This window comes from Rhinatrema bivittatum, chromosome 2 (genome assembly GCF_901001135.1).
Source record: "Rhinatrema bivittatum chromosome 2, aRhiBiv1.1, whole genome shotgun sequence".
Taxonomy (NCBI): Eukaryota; Metazoa; Chordata; class Amphibia; order Gymnophiona; family Rhinatrematidae; genus Rhinatrema; species Rhinatrema bivittatum.
In genome coordinates, this window is record NC_042616.1 from 488,342,407 (window position 1) to 488,364,813 (window position 22,407).

The following is a 22,407-nucleotide window of genomic DNA, read 5'->3' on the forward strand; positions in this document are numbered from 1 at the left end:
TTGGAACCTCTGGCCACTATTATAAGAAATGATGTGGAAGTGTCTGGCATCTCTGTCCTTCACCACACATTCAAAATTTCCCCCTTTGCCGATGATATTATGTTTACCATAATTAATCCACACCAATCCCTCCTAGCCATAGAATGGAACATATGGGACTTTAGTGGAGTATCAGGCTTCTGGATTAACTGGGAGAAATCAGAGATCTTAAACCTTACTTGTGATTTAGTTACAGTAAGTAACCTGCAGGCACAACACCCGTTCAAATGGGCCTCCCAAAAGGTCAAATATCTTGGAATATATCTATCTAAGGATCCCTCTGAATTGTTTAATTTGAATTATACCCCTCTCCTAAAGAAAGCGATGACAGACCTGGATATATGGAGCAACTTCCACATTTCATGGTTGGGCAGTATTGCGACCATCAAAATGAATTTTTCATCCAGACTTCTATATCTGTTTCAATCTCTCCCCATTCTTATCTCTAATGCTACCCTTAAGTATTGGCAAAGAAAAGTGTTCAGCTTTATCTGGAAAAGAAGGCCACCCAAAGTTCATAGACGGGTTCTGTATCAAAGTAAGGCAGAAGGGGGTCTAGGAGTGCCAAATCTTCTTTAGTACTATGTAGCTGCACAGGTGAAACCTTTAATAACATGGCACCAGTCAGTAGACATGAAACAGTGGGCAGTTATTGAACAAGCTATGATGCCAGAGATACCCTTAACGGCACTTCCTTGGCAGGATAGGACGACGTGGCAACCTTGTCCTCCTATGCTACCAACCACATGACATACATTAAACATTTGGAACAAATGGAAGATTAAATTAGTGGGAAGCAGATCCTTCTATTTCCTTACCCATTTATTTCATAACAGTTCCTTCCCACCTTGCCAGTTACAACGTTCCTTCCCAATTTGGAAAGCACAGGGTATTATTCGTGCCAAACACTTATGGGGGGGGCAAGATATTGCACACTTTGCAAATTTAATCCAAAAATATCAATTATCAACCTCAGAGTATCTAGCTTATCTCCAACTTTGGTATTTCTGGCAGATCAATTATGTAGAGGAAGCTCTTTGGCAGGGAAGAACCTTACATGAAGATTATTGCTTGAACTCTACACATAAGAACATAAGAAATTGCCATGCTGGGTCAGACCAAGGGTCCATCAAGCCCAGCATCCTGTTTCCAACAGAGGCCAAACCAGACCACAAGAACCTGGCAATTACCCAGACACTAAGAAGATCCCATGCACTTCCAGCTCATTACTGCCACCTCTGGTTGTTCAATATACTGTTTAATAAAAGAACTAGTGTGTGTCTGTCTCCATACTCTGAGCCTGACCGGTGGTCCCTCTCGGGATCTTCCCCCGGCCGCGTGGTCATCTGCCACCAGCCCAAGGATCCACCCACAACTACCTCAAACACCAACAGATGCTTTATCCTCTCTCAGCAAAGATGTTTCTCATGGGGTCAGTTCTCAGGAGGGAAGGGTTAGGACAACTTTTGTAGTGGGTGATTCCATCATTAGGAAAGTAAACAGCTGAGTGGCTGGTGGACATAAGGACCACTTGGTAACTTGCCTGCCTGGTTGTGAAGGTAGCGAATCTCACATGCCACCTAGATAAAATATTTTGGAGAGTGCTGGGGAAGAGCCGATTGTCATGGCGCTAATATAAAAAATTAATAAACTACTGAATACAAATCTGCCGTATAGACCAACCCATATGCGGGCCTGGGCTGCAGATTTACCTAGAGAATATACTCATACAGAGTGGTCTAGTATTTATGAAGAGATAAAAATTTCCATCTCCTCTTCACTGGCCGAAAACTGTTATAAACAATTGTATCAGTGGTATTTAATCCCAGATCGATTGCAGAAATTTATCTCTAAATGTGATGGGAAATGTTGGAGAGGATATGATTCAGTGGATATGTATATGCATATGTGGTGGGAGGGAGAATGTATAAACACTTTATGGAAACAGATAGAAGACATGACAACACCAATCCTCAAGGTTCTGATCCTCTTAAAGGAACAGGCTTTATTAAATGTTACTGATACAGTTACATTGGTGCAAATTCATCCTTTTGTTACACAAGTCTGCATAGCAACTAGACTGGAAATTGCACGCATATGGAAGTCGCCTCTTTGTACATCATTCCAACAGATCTTGTGGAGGCTCGACAGCGTATGTACAATGTATCAACTGACAGCAGAAAAACACCACTCTATGAGCAGGTTCCATAAAACCTGGGATGATTATCTCTGCTGGAGACCAGAGGAGCAATAAGTTCAAAGTTGATATGGGTCTGACATATTAGAACATAAGAAAATGCCATACTGGGTCAGACCAAGGGTCCATCAAGCCCAGCATCCTGTTTCCAACAGTGGCCAATCCAGGTCATAAGAACCTGGCAAGTACCCAAAAACTAAGTCTATTCCATGTAACCATTGCTAATGGCAGTGGCTATTCTCTAAGTGAACTTAATAGCAGGTAATGGACTTCTCCTCCAAGAACTTATCCAATCCTTTTTTAAACACAGCTATACTAACTGCACGAACCACATTCTCTGGCAACAAATTCCAGAGTTTAATTGTGCGTTGAGTAAAAAAGAACTTTCTCCGATTAGTTTTAAATGTGCCCCATGCTAACTTCATGGAGTGTCCCCTAGTCTTTCTACTATCCGAAAGAGTAAATAACCGATTCACATCTACCCGTTCTAGACCTCTCATGATTTTAAACACCTCTATCATATCCCCCCTCAGTCGTCTCTTCTCCAAGCTGAAAAGTCCTAACCTCTTTAGTCTTTCCTCATAGGGGAGTTGTTCCATTCCCCTTATCATTTTGGTAGCCCTTCTCTGTACCTTCTCCATCGCAATTATATCTTTTTTGAGATGCGGCGACCAGAATTGTACACAGTATTCAAGGTGCGGTCTCACCATGGAGCGATACAGAGGCATTATGACATTTTCCGTTTTATTCATCATTCCTTTTCTAATAATTCCCAACATTCTGTTTGCTTTTTTGACTGCTGCAGCGCACTGAACCGACGATTTCAATGTGTTATCCACTATGACACCTAGATCTCTTTCTTGGGTTGTAGCACCTAATGTGGAACCCAACATTGTGTAATTATAGCATGGGTTATTTTTCCCTATATGCATCACCTTGCACTTATCCACATTAAATTTCATCTGCCATTTGGATGCCCAATTTTCCAGTCTCACAAGGTCTTCCTGCAATTTATCACAATCTGCTTGTGATTTAACTACTCTGAACAATTTTGTGTCATCTGCAAATTTGATTATTTCACTCGTCTTATTTCTTTCCAGATCATTTATAAATATATTGAACAGTAAGGGTCCCAATACAGATCCCTGAGGCACTCCACTGTCCACTCCCTTCCATTGAGAAAATTGCCCATTCAATCCTACTCTCTGTTTCCTGTCTTTTAGCCAGTTTGCAATCCACGAAAGGACATCGCCACCTATCCCATGACTTTTTACTTTTCCTAGAAGCCTCTCATGAGGAACTTTGTCAAACGCCTTCTGAAAATCCAAGTATACTATATCTACCGGTTCACCTTTATCCACATGTTTATTAACTCCTTCAAAAAAGTGAAGCAGATTTGTGAGGCAAGACTTGCCCTGGGTAAAGCCATGCTGACTTTGTTCCATTAAACCATGTCTTTCTATATGTTCTGTGATTTTGATGTTCAGTACACTTTCCACTATTTTTCCTGGCACTGAAGTCAGGCTAACCGGTCTGTAGTTTCCCGGATCGCCCCTGGAGCCCTTTTTAAATATTGGGGTTACATTTGCTATCCTCCAGTCTTCAGGTACAATGGATGATTTTAATGATAAGTTACAAATTTTTACTAATAGGTCTGAAATTTCATTTTTTAGTTCCTTCAGAACTCTGGGGTGTATACCATCCGGTCCAGGTGATTTACTACTCTTCAGTTTGTCAATCAGGCCTACCACATCTTCTAGGTTCACCATGATTTGATTCAGTCCATCTGAATCATTACCCATGAAAACCTTCTCCATTACGGGTACCTCCCCAACATCCTCTTCAGTAAACACCGAAGCAAAGAAATCATTTAATCTTTCCGCGATGGCCTTATCTTCTCTAAGTGCCCCTTTAACCCCTCGATCATCTTACGGTCCAACTGACTCCCTCACAGGCATTCTGCTTCGGATATATTTTAAAAAGTTTTTACTGTGAGTTTTTGCCTCTACAGCCAATTTCTTTTCAAATTCTCTCTTAGCCTGTCTTATCAATGTCTTACATTTAACTTGCCAATGTTTATGCTTTATCCTATTTTCTTCTGTTGGATCCTTCTTCCAATTTTTGAATGAAGATCTTTTGGCTAAAATAGCTTCTTTCACCTCCCCTTTTAACCATGCCGGTAATTGTTTTGCCTTCTTTCCACCTTTCTTAATGTGTGGAATACATCTGGACTGTGCTTCTAGAATGGTATTTTTTAACAATGACCATGCCTCTTGGACATTTTTTACTTTTGTAGCTGCTCCTTTCAGTTTTTTTCTAACAATTTTTCTCATTTTATCAAAGTTTCCCTTTTGAAAGTTTAGCACGAGAGCCTTGGATTTGCACACTGTTCCTTTTCCAGTCATTAAATCAAATTTGATCATATTATGATCACTATTGCCAAGCGGCCCCACCACCGTTACCTCTCTCATAGAAACATAGAAACATAGAAATGACGGCAGAAGAAGACCGAATGGCCCATCCAGTCTGCCCAGCAAGCCTCACACATTTTTTCTCTCATTCTTATCTGTTACTCTTAGCTCCTTGTTCAATTCCCCTTCCACCCCCACCATTAATGTAGAGAGCAGTGATGGAGCTGCATGCAAGTGAAATATCTAGCTTGATTAGTTAGGGGTAGTAGGGGCAGTAACTGCCGCGATAAGCAAGCTACACCCATGCTTATTTGTTTTACCTAGACTATGTTGTACAGCTCTTGTTGGTTCTTTTTTTTTTTTACTTCTCCCCTGCTGTAGAAGCAGAGAGCCATGCTGGATATGCATTGAAAGTGAAGTATCAGGCACGTTTGGGGTAGTAACCGCCGTAACAAGCCAGCTACTCCTCGCTTTGTGATTGCGAATCCTTTTTTTCTTCACCCCTGTTGTTGAAGCTATGCAGGATATGCGTGAAGCATCAGTTTTTTGTTTTTGTTTTATTTTTCCCCCTGCCGTTGTTTGTTGTTTGTTTGTTTGTTAATTTTTTTTTTTTCCCCTGCCGTTGAAGCAGAGAGCTATGCTGGAAATGCGTGATGTATCAGTCTTTCTCCCATGCCGATGCAGCAGAGAACCATGCTGGATATGCATGGAAAGTGAAGTATCAGGCACATTTGGTTTGGGGTAGTAACCGCCGTAACAAGCCAGCTACTCCCCGCGTTTTGAGTGCGAACCCTTTTTCTTCTCCCTTGCCGTTGTAGCAGAGAGCTCTGCTGGATGTGTGAAGTATCAGTTATTCTTCTCCCCTGTCATTGAAGCAGAGAGCTATGCTGTATATGCATTGAAAGTGAAGTATCAGGCATATTTGGTTTGGGGTAGTAACCGCCGTAACAAGCCAGCTACTCCCCTCTTTGTGAGTGCAAATCCTTTTTTCCATTACCTCTTGCTGTTGAAGCTTAGAGCGATGTAGGAGTCACAGTAAGCATGTGTATGTTTATTTAATAAGGGTATTGTGTCAATAGCCATCATTCTGGCGAGTCACCCACTCTTCATTGGCGGCCTCTTGACTTTATGGATCCGCAGTGTTTATCCCACGCCCCTTTGAAGTCTTTCACAGTTCTGGTCTTCACCACTTCCTCCGGAAGGGCATTCCAGGCATCCACCACCCTCTCCGTGAAGAAATACTTCCTGACATTGGTTCTGAATCTTCCTCCCTGGAGCCTCAAATCATGACCCCTGGTTCTGCTGATTATTTTCCTACGGAAGAGGTTTGTCGTTGTTTTTGGATCATTAAAACCTCTCACCAAGTCCTGTGCTCCACTGAGAATTAGATCTAAAATTGCTCCCTCTCTCGTCTGTTCCTGAACCAATTGCTCCATAAAGCTATCATTTATTCCATCCAGGAACGATATCTCTCTAGCGTGACCCGATGATACATTTACCCAGTCTATATTGGGGTAATTGAAGTCTCCCATTATTACTGCGCTACCAATTTGGTTAGCTTCCCTAATTTCTCTTAGCATTTCACTGTCCATCTCACCATCTTGACCAGGTGGACGGTAGTATACCCCTATCACTGTATTCTTCCCTAACACACAAGGGATTTCTACCCATAAAGATTCAATTTTGTATTTAGTCTCATGCAGGATGTTTATCCTGTTGGACTCTATGCCATCCCGGACATAAAGCGCCACACCTCCTCCCGACTGCTCCTCTCTGTCATTGCGATATAATTTGTACCCCGGTATAGCACTGTCCCATTGGTTATCCTCTTTCCACCATGTCTCTGAGATGCCAATTAAGTCTATGTCATCATTTACTGCTATACATTCTAATTCTCCCATTTTACTTCTTAAACTTCTAGCATTAGCATACAAACATTTCAAAGTTCGTTTTTTGTTTGTATTTTTATTCTGCTTTTTAATTGATAGGGATAAGTTAGAATTTTTTAGCTCAGGTGAGTTTTTAGTTACAGGCACTTGGACTACTTTTCTAATTATTGGAACCTCACTGTTGGGATGCCCTAATTCTAGTGCATCATTAGTATCCTTTAAAGATACATCTCTCCGAACCATGCGCTGCTGAGCGACTGTCGGCTTTCCCCTTTGTTCTAGTTTAAAAGCTGCTCTATCTCCTTTTTAAAGGTTAGCACCAGCAGTCTGGTTCCACCCTGGTTAAGGTGGAGCCCATCCCTTCGGAAGAGACTCCCCCTTCCCCAAAAGGTTCCCCAGTTCCTAATAAAACTGAATCCCTCTTCCTTGCACCATCGTCTCATCCACGCATTGAGACTCCGGAGCTCTGCCTGCCTCTGGTGACCTGTGCATGGAACAGGGAGCATTTCAGAGAATGCTACCCTGGAGGTTCTGGATTTAATCTTTCTACCTAAGAGCCTAAATTTGGCTTCCAGAACCTCCCTCCCACATTTCCTATGTCGTTGGTGTCCACGTGTACCACGACAGCCGGCTCCTCCCCAGCACTGTCTAAAATCCTATCTAGGTGACGCGTGAGGTCCGCCACCTTCGCACCAGGTAGGCATGTTACCAGGCGATCCTCACGCCCACCAGCCACCCAGCTATCTACATTCCTAATAATCGAATCACCAACTATGTCCTTGCAATTGCAATCATTATAAGGATTACTTCTATGAATGTGAGACATTTCAACTGAACTGTGCAGGAGAAAGAGTTGGAAAGGGAGGGCGGATAAATAAACACATGGGAATAATGAAATGTAATTCACATGCTGTATTGTAACTATGGTTTATTGTTGTTCACCAATAAAATTGTTCATGCAAAAAAAAAAAAAAAATCATCTTCCTAAAATTAACCAGATAACTTATCCCGTATATTCAGTGGGATAAATGTCCTGCTTAATATACTTGCCTAAAGTTATCCAGCTACATGAAGCCAGAAAACTAAAAAAGCTAACCAGCCATGTTTGAATATAGCTGGTTAGATTTATTAGTTATCCAGCCTTGTGTGACGGGATAACTTCCTAACCACAGGGCTTAGGACCCATTTCTCTGTCTTCTCCCATAAAAATCCGTATATGGCCATGCACCCACCACCCCTACTTCCTTCTTAAAGAAAAAAATGTTCCTGGGTTCGAGGGTGCCCCATCCCCTTGCCTGGTTCTTTAAATATTAAAAAGTGCTGCTGCCCCCACACCCTCTGTGATAAGGGGCCAGGTCATACCCTTCAGCCCCTAGACCCTCCCTCCATCCCCCCGAACCATAAAAATCCCTGCTGGGAGCGGGGTCCGAACTTACCTGCTTCCGGCAATCCAGCATAGCTCATGCCGCCAACACACATGGCCATGCGTCGCTGGCCTCTGTGCCATGTGCCTCTTGCTGATACTTAAAGGGACTGTGGCGGGAAATCCTCCATGGTCCCTATTGATGATGTCAGTACCCAGGTACCATAAAAGTGCATCGCTGTAGACTCAACTTGCCTCAGCAACAGGTCCAACTACTTCTAGTAGTGCGTGTTGCTTCCCAGCATCCAGTTTTCGTTCCAGCCTTGTCTTCAGTCTTCATTGCAGCCTTGACTTCAGTCTTCATTCCAGCCTTGTCTTCGGTCCACATCCAGCTGTCTTCAGTTTGTGTCTCTATGTTCCAATCCATCCACATTGCCCGCTTGTTCTTGCCCTTGCTTGCCTACATGTCCCTCCTCTCCTTCCTTGGATGGATATCTGGTTTAAACTCGGCCTGAACCTTGGATATGACCGATCGCTGCCTGCCTCTGACCATTGCCTGGCCTCGAATATGAATGATGACTGCTTGCCTCTATTCATTTCCTGGACCTCAGATTATGACTGAGTGCTGCATGCCTCTCTCCATTGCTTAGACCTCAGATACAACCGACCACTACTTGCCGACTATTGCCTGGACTTCGTGTTTACCTGATAGCCGTCTGCCTACAACCCTAGCCGATCATTGACCTACCCTTCTGCCATCAGTGGAGACCCCACCTAAGTCCTGCCCGCCCCGGCATCCAAAGGATGGTCATTTTCCTGGACATAGCAGAAACCATTACATCTTACTTTGGTATTTTGAAAAAGTGCTCTTGAACATGAATAAGAAGGGGGTATTTATTTATTTTTTTAGCATCTCTTATAATCTGCTACCTCCATATTATGATTGATGTAAAGTACATCCATAAAAACATTAAATAAAATGTAAAAATAGTGGACATTACTTCCATAAAATAGATTTAACAAACACTGTATTTATTGTGGTGTGTGTGTGTGTATATATATATATATATATATATATATTGCTCAGACTACTGCCGCCTGGCCTATCACCATTCTGACTACTGCTTGGACTGCGCTTTGAGGAAGAACCGTCGGTTTGTGAGATGGGTGATGATGGTATGGGTCTGCTGTGTGAATAAGATCAGAAAGAATTCCCTCGGCGCTTGCAAAATTGAATGTGAGGCACACATAAAGCGGATTGTTTAAGAAATGATGTAAACAGAGTGAATTTGTAAATGTTGAAGACGCATTTAAGGTGGTGATTTCGTCTGAAGGGTGTGCAACCGTGTTGGTGATTGAACTCGTGGAAGAAGTGCAATACCCCGGAGGGTGGAAGGCTGGAAGGCCTCGCCGTCTCTGGATGAGGTGGGAGTGATTTGTCCCCTGAGGAAGCTGCGGCGAAACGGGGATCCCTGTTGGGACGTTGTGAACTGCTCCTGTGGAAGGAGTTTTTTTTAGGGTTTAACAACAGTTGAAGAGAACTTCAAGTCGATAATTTGATATAATAAAAAAAGAAAAGGATGGGGTGGTTTTAATGGGTGGGGAGTGTGTGTGGATGAGTGACTGTATTGGGGTATATGTTTTTAGATGTTAATATATTGCTGCTAATATGTCTGGTTAGTGATGTATATCAGGTTGCACATGTCTTTGTATGATTGTATTGCTATTATAAACATTAATGGATTTATTTAATAAAATGATAAAAAATGATGTGTATGCATTGTATTAACAGCTGTTATAAGTAAGGAATCGTGATAACAACAAACTGTTATAGTAGTACAGTAATATGTGAATGTGAATGTTGAAAAATAATTTACAGGGTTCCCTATATATGTGTGTTGTGTACTGCTTGGACTGCCAGCTCCCCACCTCTACCTGCAGCGGCTCAAACTACCACTGCCCTGCCTGCCGCCACCTGGACTGAACTTCTAGCCCCCACCAGAGACAACCTGGTCTGCTGATGCCCAGCCTATCAAAGCCAGAACTGCCTGCCCCCACCAGAGACCGAGCTGACCTACTGATTGCTCCTTGGAATGAAGCCGACCCGACCTGCTGCTGCCCGGCTGCTGACTGCTCCACGGAACGAAGCAGACCTGGCCTACTGCTGCCAGGCCACTGCCCGATCTGCTGCTGCTGCCCAGTCTGCTTGGCTTACCACCGCCTGGCCTGCTGCCATCCGGCCTGTCGCCACCTGGCCTGCTGGCTCCCTACCAGAGACCAAGCCGACCTGCTGACTACTCCACGGAAGAACTGCCAGGCTTCCCTACAGATAACAGTTGACTCACTGACTGCCCCACGGAATGTCAAAAACTACTGAGCGCCCAGCTGACAACTCACCATTCAACCTCAAATAAAGGCCATTCTGACAGTCGCCAATTGCAGCTTGATCAACTGCTACCTAACTTGCCCAATAAACTACAGCAACTAGCCATAATATCAACTGCCAGCTAAGAGACATGAAGGCATGGAAAAGACACGATACATAAAAAGAATTATCAACAAGAGAAGAGCTTCGGGGTGGCAACTTAGGACACCACTACCTGACAAAGAAACGACGAGGGAACAAAATACGCTGAACATATTACAAAGAAAATAAACAAAGCAAACAATATCGAGCCTGTCCTAGGACAAGGAAAAAATGGAGATCTAATGAAAAATGCTATGAAAAAAAACAAACAAAATAAAGAAAATAAATTGATTCAACCTCTATCTGGATCAAAAAACAAACACATCAAAACATGTTTAATGTTCTCATTACTACTACTTAATACACAATCAATATAAAGAATAACCCCTATAATCAATGACCAACAACCAACAATCTTTTGTATTACTGAAACTTGGCTAAATGGAAATGACAATGGTCTCATAAACCAAATCTCTAACCCTAAATAGGAGCTTTTCCACATACCAAGACAAAAAAAGAAAAGATGGAGGCCTTGTATTTATTTATAAGAAAGAACTTAAATTAGTATTAAACAAAATCAAAATTCACCCTCCCTATGAAGGTGAATTTTGATTTTGTTTAATACTAATTAAAAAAAAAAATACTAAAAATACTAAAATACTAAAAAAAAAAAAAAAAGTAGCTATACTAAAATCAAAACAAATTAACTTAGGGCTAGTATATTGCCCATCTGGCCTGCTTCTCAAAGATTGCTCACCAATTATAGAATTGTTCACCAAAAAGTTTCCCACATCTGAATAAACAATAATCTTGGGCGATTTCAATCTATAGGTAGGCAAAACACCCAGATCACCTGCATACAATATGTTCCTTGAAGCAATGGAAGCCCTAGAATGGACATAACACGTCAATTAAGCAACCTACAAAGCAGGCCATACTCTTGATCTAATATTTTCTAACGCAAATAACTGCAAATTAAAACTGAACACAAGTTAATACCATGGTCAGATCACTAGCTAATAGTAACAGATCTAACTTTTAAAAATCAACCTAAACAAAAAACTGATTATAATATCACCTTTTCATACAGAAAGAAAATTAAAAATGAGATATTCTCAAATGCACTAGAAAACAAGATTAAAGACCTTGATCTAACCAACTGCAACAAAGCCTTCGACTCTTGGGAAACAATAATGAAATTGCAGATGAATACAGCCTAATACAGATAAAATCAACCAACAAGGAACAGGTTAACACCAATAAGAATAATCCTTGGTATAATGAAGACTAAGAAAGGCAAAACAAATTCTAAGAATACAGGAAAACAATGGAGAAAACACCCAACAGATGAATCTAAAAAAAAATACAAAGCTTACCTCTCTCAATATCACGCCCTCACCAACAAATCAAAAAAAGAATACGAAGCAAAACAAATCCATGGGGGTCATATTCAATTCAAAACTACACTTTGAAACAGTGAAAAATCTAATAAAAGATCCAGCTTCAAATAACTCTAAGAACACGAATCTCTCCAAAACATCATGTAATGAATACGCAGCTGCGTTAAAAGAAAAAAACAAGCAAACTGAAAAAACAATTCGCCATTAACTACCTCCATAAGACAACTGATGATATAATAAGTACAACAGAAGAAATAAGAACATAAGAAATTGCCATGCTGGGTCAGTCCAAGGGTCCATCAAGCCCAGCATCCTGTTTCCAACAAAGGCCAAAACCAGGCCACAAGAACCTGGCAATTACCCAAACACTAAGAAGAACCCATGCTACTGATGCAATTAATAGCAGTGGCTATTCCCTAAGTATAATTGATTAATAGCCATTAATGGACTTCTCCTCCAAGAACTTATCCAAACCTTTTTTGAACCCAGCTACACTAACTGCACTAACCACATCCTCTGGCAACAAATTCCAGAGCTTTATTGTGCGTTGAGTGAAAAAGAATTTTCTCCGATTAGTCTTAAATGTGCTACTTGCTAACTTCATGGAATGCCCCCTAGTCCTTCTATTATTCGAAAGTGTAAATAACAGAGTCACATCTACTTGTTCAAGACCTCTCATGATCTTAAAGACCTCTATCATATCCCCCCTCAGCTGTCTCTTCTCCAAGCTGAACAGCCCTAACCTCTTCAGCCTTTCCTCATAGGGGAGCTGTTCCATCCCTTTTATCATTTTGGTTGCCCTTCTCTGTACCTTCTCCATCGCAACTATATCTTTTTTGAGATGCGGCGACCAGAATTGTACACAGTATTCAAGGTGCGGTCTCACCATGGAGCGATACAGAGGCATTATGACATTTTCCGTTCTATTAACCATTCCCTTCCTAATAATTCCTAACATTCTATTTGCTTTTTTGACTGCTGCAGCACACTGAGCCGACAATTTTAAAGTATTATCCACTATGATGCCTAGATCTTTTTCCTGGGTGGTAGCTCCTAATATGGAACCTAACATCGTGTAACTACAGAATGGGTTATTTTTCCCTATATGCAACACCTTGCGCTTGTCCACATTAAATTTCATCTGCCATTTGAATGCCCAATCTTCCAGTCTTGCAAGGTCCTCCTGTAATGTATCACAGTCTGCTTGTGATTTAACTACTCTGAATAATTTTGTATCATCCGCAAATTTGATAACCTCACTCGTCGTATTCCTTTCCAGATCATTTATATATATATATTGAAAAGCACCGGTCCAAGTACAGATCCTTGAGGCACTCCACTATTTACCCTTTTCCACTGAGAAAATTGACCATTTAATCCTACTCTCTGTTTCCTGTCTTTTAACCAGTTTGTAATCCACGAAAGGACATCGCCTCCTATCCCATGACTTTTTAGTTTTCGTAGAAGCCTCTCATGAGGAACTTTGTCAAAGGCCTTCTGAAAATCCAAATACACTACATCTACCGGTTCACCTTTATCCACAAGTTTATTAACCCCTTCAAAAAAATGAAGCAGATTTGTTAGGCAAGACTTCCCTTGGGTAAATCCATGTTGACTGTGTCCCATTAAATCATGTCTTTCTATATGCTCTACGATTTTGATTATAAAAACAAGTATACATCATTTGAAATAGTATCAAAACTGGAGATAAGTAGAATCATCAACAAATTAAAACCTTCAATGCATCCAAAAGACCCAATTCTAGCCAACTCCCTGAAACAAATAAACCAATTAATTACACCAACAATCACAAACCTAGTCAATCTATCACTAACAGAAGGCTAGAATCCTAAAGGATTAAAACAAGCAGTCATAAAACCAACTTTTTTTTTATTTTTTTTATTTATTTTTAATTTTCATAAATATTCAATCTTACAATTGAATTTACATTAACAGAAAAGAAGGTTAGATATCCACCTAATCATTATTATTTTTACCTATAGATAACACAAACAAGTTACTACCCTTCCAATCTGGAATTACCAAACTACTAAAGTTTAGGAGTCCTGTATATGAGCAGTTATAAACAAGAAATAAATATATTATTTTCCCTTGGATAAGAAAATGTGGAAGATAGCATTTAAACTATGCCATATTTAGGTACCAGATTCTATTCTTCACCCTGGCTTCGTTGTGCCTCCAAGAATCTCTCCAATTGTTCTGGTTCATAATATACATATCTTTCACCCCCCTTATACATTATGCATTTGCAAGGAAATTTCAGTTTGATTTGCAATCCAAAAGTTCTAGCCTGATTTACTAAGGTCAAAAACCTTTTTCTTCTCTGTTGAGTATTTTTAGATAAATCTGGATATATCCACACTTTCTGACCTAAGTATAGAGAGGTTCTCTTTACTAAGAACATCTTCAAAATTTTATCTCTATCAGACATCTGTTTAAATTTAACCAACAGAGTGCCTCTCTTCTCTACCTGGGAACTGAAAGAAGTTTCAATCAACTCTGTAACATTAAGTGATGTTTCTACCTCATTTGATGCTATTAAACTTTCATTTTTCCAACTAATAAAGTAGGCATTATAAATTGTAGGAAATTCTTCTCCTGACATTGATAGTATTTCTGAGCAATAATTTTTTAATTGCTCACAAGGAGAGATCAATTTACACTTCGGAAAATTTACAATTCTCAAGTTAGTATACTTAATGGTATTCTCAATACTTTCAATTCTCTTTGATAGCAAATTTTCACCTTGAATAATTGTTGTTTGTACAGATTTTATCTGAGTTACTTCTTGTTCTATTTTATTCATTTTCTCTGCCTGACTTGTCACTGTTGGATTAATGTTAAGCAAAACAGTCTGCATGTCTTTAATATTAGTATTTAAACTTGCAATATTCTTTTGTAAGGCAATTATGGCATGCCAGATTATATCCATTGTTATATTTGAAGGACTTCCTGAAAATACACCTGGTATTGGAGTATCTAATTTATTTATGGGAGATTCTTGCCTAGCACATGCCTCCATGGGTGAATTTGAATCTTTCCTGTTAGTAGGTGTACTAACCCTACTAAGTCCCACCCCTGGAGTAGGGAGTAATATTTCTCCCTGCTCAATCTGCGCTGGTTCTCCTACAACCACGAACTCCTTAATCGGGCTTGAAACCCCAAGCGCATTCTGCAAGGGGGGTGAGCCTGTTTCATGGTCGGACACAGCGCCACAGGGGGGGGAAAGGTGGTAATGGCACCCCGGGACTCAGACTTACTTCTCCCAGAGGGAGAGATGGCTGCTCACCACTTCCTCCTTCAATGGGATACTCCGGGGCTATCCCTTCTGCCACTGGGTAATATCCTGTAATGGCTGTTTGAACAGAGGTTGGTCTCACAGGGGTTAAAGGCTTCCTGTCTGACCTTACCTTTACGTTTGGAATGAGGCATGTCGTATTAATAATAGTACAAACACGAACAGCTTATGCAAGATATTACTTATCCTAGAATACCAAATTTATACTTAGAAGAGTTTCCAGCTGGAGAGAGTCCTTCTCGCACTGCACATCAAAGAGTCCCGGCAGCCTTCAGCCTTCGCCGGCCTTCGCCGGACCAAGCCACGCGCCCCTTACGGAGCGTGCAGCTTAGGTAGCGCGCCGACGGCGATGATGCGCCGTCTGTCACCCAACTTATAGCTCCAGGCACTTCCTGCTGATATCACTCAGGCTCCGCCTCTCCGCTACGCCCGCGGCAGGCACGTGGGATGTTCCGGGGTCTCTCACCTCCTAGGAGTACCGAGGTAGGCCTCTCTGAGTGCTGGTACGAAATTGGAAAGTCTCTCCCTCTTTTCCTCTCCTCGGACTCCCAATTCTCAGTGTCTGTCGCCCCAACTTATAGCTCCAGGCACTTCCTGCTGATGTCACTCAGGCTCCGCCTCTCCGCTACGCCCGCGGCAGGCACGTGGGATGTTCCGGGGTCTCTCACCTCCTAGGAGTACCGAGGTAGGCCTCTCTGAGTGCTGGTACGAAATTGGAAAGTCTCTCCCTCTTTTCCTCTCCTCGGACTCCCAATTCTCAGTGTCTGTCGCCCCAACTTATAGCTCCAGGCACTTCCTGCTGATGTCACTCAGGCTCCGCCTCTCCGCTACGCCCGCGGCAGGCACGTGGGATGTTCCGGGGTCTCTCACCTCCTAGGAGCACCGAGGTAGGCCTCTCTGAGTGCTGGTACGAAATTGGAAAGTCTCTCCCTCTTTTCCTCTCCTCGGACTCCCAATTCTCAGTGTCTGTCGCCCCAACTTATAGCTCCAGGCACTTCCTGCTGATGTCACTCAGGCTCCGCCTCTCCGCTACGCCCGCGGCAGGCATGTGGGATGTTCCGGGGTCTCTCACCTCCTAGGAGCACCGAGGTAGGCCTCTCTGAGTGCTGGTACGAAATTGGAAAGTCTCTCCCTCTTTTCCTCTCCTCGGACTCCCCAACCAACTTTAAAAAATAAAGAATGGAGAATTGATAACTGGGACAACTATCGACCGATATCAAATCTATCATTCCTAGCAAAAATACTACAAAAATTAGAGGAGCATTTAGATGATTATAAAATTCTGTATCCAAATCAATTCGGTTTCAGAAAAAAACATTTAACGGAGACCCTTCTTTTATCATTAACTGACCTGATACTACGAGAATTCGAGTCTGGCAAATCATACTGCCTAGTCCTTATCGATCTCACAGCAGCTTTTGACACAGTAGACCATAAACTGCTATGCCAACAGATGAAAAATATTGGGATAGATGGAACGGTATTAAAATGGTTCACATCCTTCCTAGACGAGAGAACAAACCAAGTAAAATTTGATGACCATATATCTGACACCTTTCAATGTAACCCTGGAGTGCCTCAAGGATCAGTTCTATCGGTTACACTATTCAAAACTACATACTACCATTATGTAAACTATTCACAGACCTTTGATTAAACTTCCACTACGTGAAAGACCTATAATTCTATATTCCACTAACAAAATCGATAGAAAACACAGAAACCATTATCGCAAAATATGACAAAGATAAACGAAAAGCTATCACAACTTAAACTCACACTAAATACCAAAAAAAACAGAAATCCTTTGGCTAAACTGAAACCCCGCAAAATCAGTACCACCTGCTATAGATTTAGGAAATTGCAAAATTGATCCATCAATGCAAGTAAGAGACTTGGGAGTACAACTAGATGAGAATTTATTAATGAAGGGACATATCAGTAAATTGATTAAAACTGGTTATAGCAAGCTGCGGCTATTAAGATGCTTAAAACCTTTATTGACTACCACAGACTTCAGAGCTGTTTTGCAAACACTGATATTCTCGAATCTTGACTACTGTAATTCATTGCTCCTTGGTCTTCCTCCATGTCACATTAAACCACTACAACTTCTGAAAAATGCAGCAGCAAGACTATTAACCGGCACCAGAAAATACGATCACATCACTCCTCCATTGAGGGCACTACACTAGCTACCAATGCAATTTAGAATACAACATAAAGAATGAACTATCATATTCAAGAATATTAACATAAATAACAAAGATCTGCTTTGAATATCACTTCACAACCCCCAACAAATGCTGAGATCACAAAATAAAATAAAGGTCTCCTCTCTATACCAACATTACAAACCTCCTACTTGTCATATACTTGTCATGTCCTGAACTGTAGAACTCTATATCGGAAGAATTAAGAACAACAACAGACAAAAAGAAATTCAAACAAGACCTGAAAACTTGGCTGTTCCAAAACGCGAATAACACTACATAATCTGCTAAACTACATAATCTCTTATCAAAATAAACTGTCTGACATCTCAATCCCTTTACCATCCTACACATTTATGACCTGAGTACCATAACTCAGCGAGATTTCAAAACGTGTTGTTCCTCTCTGTCTAGTCACTAATAATTGTGAATGTTATTGCTGTTAACTGTGATTTCTAATTTGTGAATGTTGACATTGTAAAACCATGGTGATCTAGTGAATTTCACTTGGAACGACGATATATAAAACCTCTAAATAAATAAATAAACGTTGAAACATGTTTTATCCGCTTTAAAACAGAGTCTGGTGAAACCAATTCAGACAATAACATGTTCTCAATTTCGGAATGGAGAGGGAAGGATGCTGAAATTTACAGTTACCTTTTGTAAGGGGTCCCAAACCAGGATTTCGTCTGTCTACTTAAATAAAATAACTTCAGAATTGTGAAAGATTCTTTTCAATATATCTCTACTAAGAAGTAATTGCTCCCCTGGAGGCAACAATGACATCACAATGCCTAATATCCTGTTTTTAATGATCACACCCAAATACAGCCTTCTTTAATTAAAATACGATTTCTACATCTATAAACTTTCTCCAATCTGACAAATTAGAAAGTGAATACAGAGTATAATTCAATGCTTTTAATAGGTCAAAATATACTAAACATTCTCCTAAATCATATCATCAACTATTTTTGACCAAATACCCTGCACCCCTCCCCCCTAAAAAACCAACATTGCTGTATGAACATCTGGCATGCAATTCACTCTCAAATATTGGCACCTTGAGTATTTTCTAAACCTGCAGGAACAACTGTGCCCACAAATTTTGGAAATTCTCGCAATGTTGGCATTTGAGAGGCAACAATGTACTGCAAAGAAGGTGTTTGCATGCCACTATATGGCATGTATTTAGGGAAGGTTATTGAAACCTTCCCTAAATACAGGGATGGTAACTTTTAAACAGCTGCACGGGTATTCATGTGCGCGCACTTGCCAGCTCGCGCCCAGGGACGCAGCCATTTTATAACATTTGCATGTATATGTGCGCATGATATAAAATAGGCTGAACTTGTGCACACAATTTTAAGTAGGGTCGTGCTTATGTGCACACATGCCGTTTCTACCATGTAAGTGGGGGAATTTTAGTAGACACGTGTGCAGCTGCAATTACCAGTTTTCCCAGTTCGCCCAGGCAAGGAATAGCACTTCCAAACCCCCCTAGTTTAACAGCCTCCCTTTTACCCTGTTAACCCTGACCTTTAAAACTCTGCTCACCTCTTTACTTTTTTTGTTTTCTGACTTATATGCCATCCATAGCAGAAGTAAAGTTTCGCAATAGAGGACCCTGGCGCATGCTTGTGTATATAAGTATGTAAGTGCTAGTTTTTTTGTGAAATCCATGAATGCCCATGCCCCGCCCCTTTTCCGGGAAAATGTATTTGTGCCTATAGTGGCAAGCACGCTTATATGTAGGCACCTTTTAAAATCCATGCGGTGCGCACTGGCCCGATTTGTGCGCATATCTCCATGTTTTAGTGTGCACCAGGCTTTTAAAATTCACCTTTAAGAGGATAACTTTCAAACAACTGCGCACAGTGTCATATACATGTGTATGTGGCCACACATAGATTTACTACAGTATTTAATAACATGCACGTTATGATACACCTGCATTGTAAAATATACATTATCTCTATGCTGCAACATACGCGTGTATGTGGGCTTATGCACAAACACATGCAATGCATTGAAATCACATGTATCAATGCATCGTACGTGCGTACTTTACCCACCTATTTTAATAATATATATGTGTATATTTTACAAGTAACGTAAAATAGGACTTACCCATATATGTCTCAATTTATGCGCATAGGTTGGTGTATTTTATAATTTGCGTGTGGTTGAAATTACCAGTTTTATCAATTAGTCCACCAGTTTGCCAAATCCTTCTCCAGGTCATCGAGACCCTAAGAACATAACATAAAACATAAGTTTTGCCATGCTGGGTCAGACCAAAGGACCGTCAAGCCCAGAATCCTGTTTTCAACAATGGCCAATTGAGGTCACAAGTACCTGGCAGGATTCCTAAGTTCAATAGATTTCATGCTGCTTATCCCAGGGACAAGCAGTTGATTTCTCCAAGTCCATATTAATAATAGTTTAAGGACTTTTCTTCCAGAAACTTGTCCAAAGCTTTTTTAAACCCAGCTACACTAACAGCTTTTATCACATTTTCTGGCAATGAATTCCAGAGTTTGATTATGTCCCCGTGTCTTTGAACTTTTTATTTATTTAAAAGTTTTTATATACCGCTAATAAGATTAAAATAATCCATCTAGGCAATTTACAATAGAATATACATAATAATTAAAATTATATATAAAAGACAACAGAACAGGTAGTTAAAAATGATAGTTTAAATAGTAAATAAAGCAGGGTCGTATAAAATAGACAACTACATAAAAACTATGATTAAAATTACAATTCCTTAAGAAATAAAGGATTAGAAGAAAAGATAGGCATTTGGGAAATAGTTATCTGGTGTTGTAGGCAATTGTACAGAGGTGAGTAGGCAATTGTACAGAGGTGAGTTTTTAAGGCCTTTTTGAATTATTTAGTGTTAGGTATTAGGCAAATGTCTTCAGGCAGAGTTCCAGAGAGTCGGGCCGACAACTGAAAAAGCTTGTTTGCGAATTAGATCAAGTCTTGCTGTTTTTATTGTTGGGATCTCAAGAATACATTTGTCCATTGAACTTAGTTGATGTATTGGTTTATAAAGCCTTAACATTGTGCAGAGCCAGATTGATGAGGGATTGTAAAGTAAGTTGTGAATTATTGTAAGAATTTTGTATTTGATACGATATGGAATTGGCAACCAATGGAGATGCTGGAGTGTTGGAGTGATGTGATCCTTATAGGATAGGTTATATAATAGGCATGCAGTAGAGTTTTGAATGAGCTGAAGAGGATGAATTGCTGAAGCTGGTAGTCCTAAATAGAGCAAGTTGCAGTAGTCGAGGCTGGATAGTATCAGTGCTTGAACCACAGACCGAAAAGTCTGATGTAAACAAAAGAGGTTTAAGTTTCTTTAGCATTTGCAGTTTAAAAAAGGATTTTTTTTACTGTTGCAGTTATATTGTCGGACATGGATAGTTTAGAATCTATGAAGATACCTAAGTTTTTGGCACAATTTGTTATGGGAATTGAGTAAAGCTATTTGGAGGGTGGTGTATTGAGTCTGGAATGGTTGATAGAAAGATCAGTTCGGTTTTTGATGTTTTAGTCTGTTATGTGATAGCCATGTTTTTATAGTTTTTAGATATAGGTGCAGTAAGAAGAATGTTTTCTTCCAAGAATCTGTAAAAGGAATAATAAACTGAATGTCATCTGCGCAGATTTTAAAGTTTAGATCAAGGCCAGATAGAAGATGGCATAGTGGTAAAAGGTATTAAAAAGAATTGCTGAAAGAGATGAGCCTTAAGGACACCTGAGTTGGTAGTGTACCAGTCGGAATGAGAGCTACCAACAGTTATTCTTTGAGGACGATTTGATAAAAAAGATTGGAACCACTGTAGAGCAGAACCAGATATACCAATATGTTTAAGATTTAATAGGAGAATTTCATGATTTAGGGTGTCGAAAGCAACTGAGATGTCCAGTAAGACCATGATGTAGTCTGTATTAGTGTCAAAACATCTAAGGATTGTGTCACATGAAGAAATACGTAGAGATTCCATACTGTGCCTTTTTCTAAAACCATGTTAGTTGTTGTGTAAAATATTATTTTCTTGTATATAATCGGAGAGTTGTTGAAGTACCACGGATTCTATGATTTTAGCTATTGATGGGAAGGTAGCAATTGGATGTAATTTGTGATGTCTAAGGGGTCTTGATTTTTCTTCTTTGGGATAGGTAGGATGGATGTTTTTTTCAATGAGGATGGAAAGATACCTTGGGAGAAGGATGTGTTTACTATGTCGGATATAGAGAAAGCAATGTGTTCTTTAATACTTTTCAGTAAGTTTCCAGGACAAGGGTTAAAGGGGCTATTGGATGGTTTGGATTTTGCTATAATATGGATTATAGTGTTTGGGTTTGTTGTGTTAAATTCTGATAGAGAGCTGGTCACTTGAGGTAGAGTGGATTTAGGGAATGGGAGTGATGAGAAATCAGTGGAGATATTTTCTATTTTTTGTTTGAAGTATGTTGCTATTTTGTTACAAAAGTCATTGGTGGGAGGAGGAGCTGAGTTGATGTTAGACATTTTACGATGCTGAAGAGAGTGTGAGGGTTACCATTTGCTTTGTGGATTTTAGAAGCATAAAATGTTTTTTTTTGGCATGTATGATTTCTTTCTTGTAATGATGGAGATGGCTGAAATAAGCTTGTTTGCGTACAGGTAGGGGGTTTTTGCGCCGACGTTCAAGGTTATGGAGTTTATGTTTTAAGAGACGTAGAGTATCAGAGTACCAAGGAGAGGTTGTTTTAGGTGTTTCTTTGTGAAGAGATAGGGGGGCCAGAATATTCATATTATGTTCTATATTTGTATTCCAGTATGTTAACATAGAGTCCGGATCAGTGTGAGGATTCAAGTTGATACTTGGTAGGATAGATTCAATGAAAGCGTCTGGATTGACTCTTTTGCATTTTAATAGGGCTTGATTGTTATATTGTAAGTTAATCGAATTATGGGGTTGCTTTTTAATATTTCCTGTTAATTTAATTAAAAAGTGGTCAGACCAAGGAACTGGTGTGATATCAGCAGTGAGGTCAAAGACTGATTGGTTATAGAAGACTTGGTCCAGGGTGTTTCCATGTTTG

The 22,407-nt window shown here is 40.3% G+C and overlaps 1 protein-coding gene across 4 annotated transcripts in view; it reads right to left on the bottom strand.

The window, feature by feature from the left end:
* FAM217A (family with sequence similarity 217 member A) overlaps positions 1 to 22,407 on the bottom strand; it is a 388,133-nt gene that overhangs the window by 151,186 nt on the left and 214,540 nt on the right. The window contains exon 4 of one of the 4 annotated variants that reach the window (XM_029590573.1): positions 19,432 to 19,553. The exons of the other annotated variants lie outside the window; for them this stretch is intronic. Within the exon in view, the coding sequence (XP_029446433.1) occupies positions 19,448 to 19,553 (106 nt within the window). The 3' untranslated portion in view covers positions 19,432 to 19,447. The remainder of the gene's footprint in view (positions 1 to 19,431; positions 19,554 to 22,407) is intronic. 4 annotated transcript variants of the gene reach the window in all.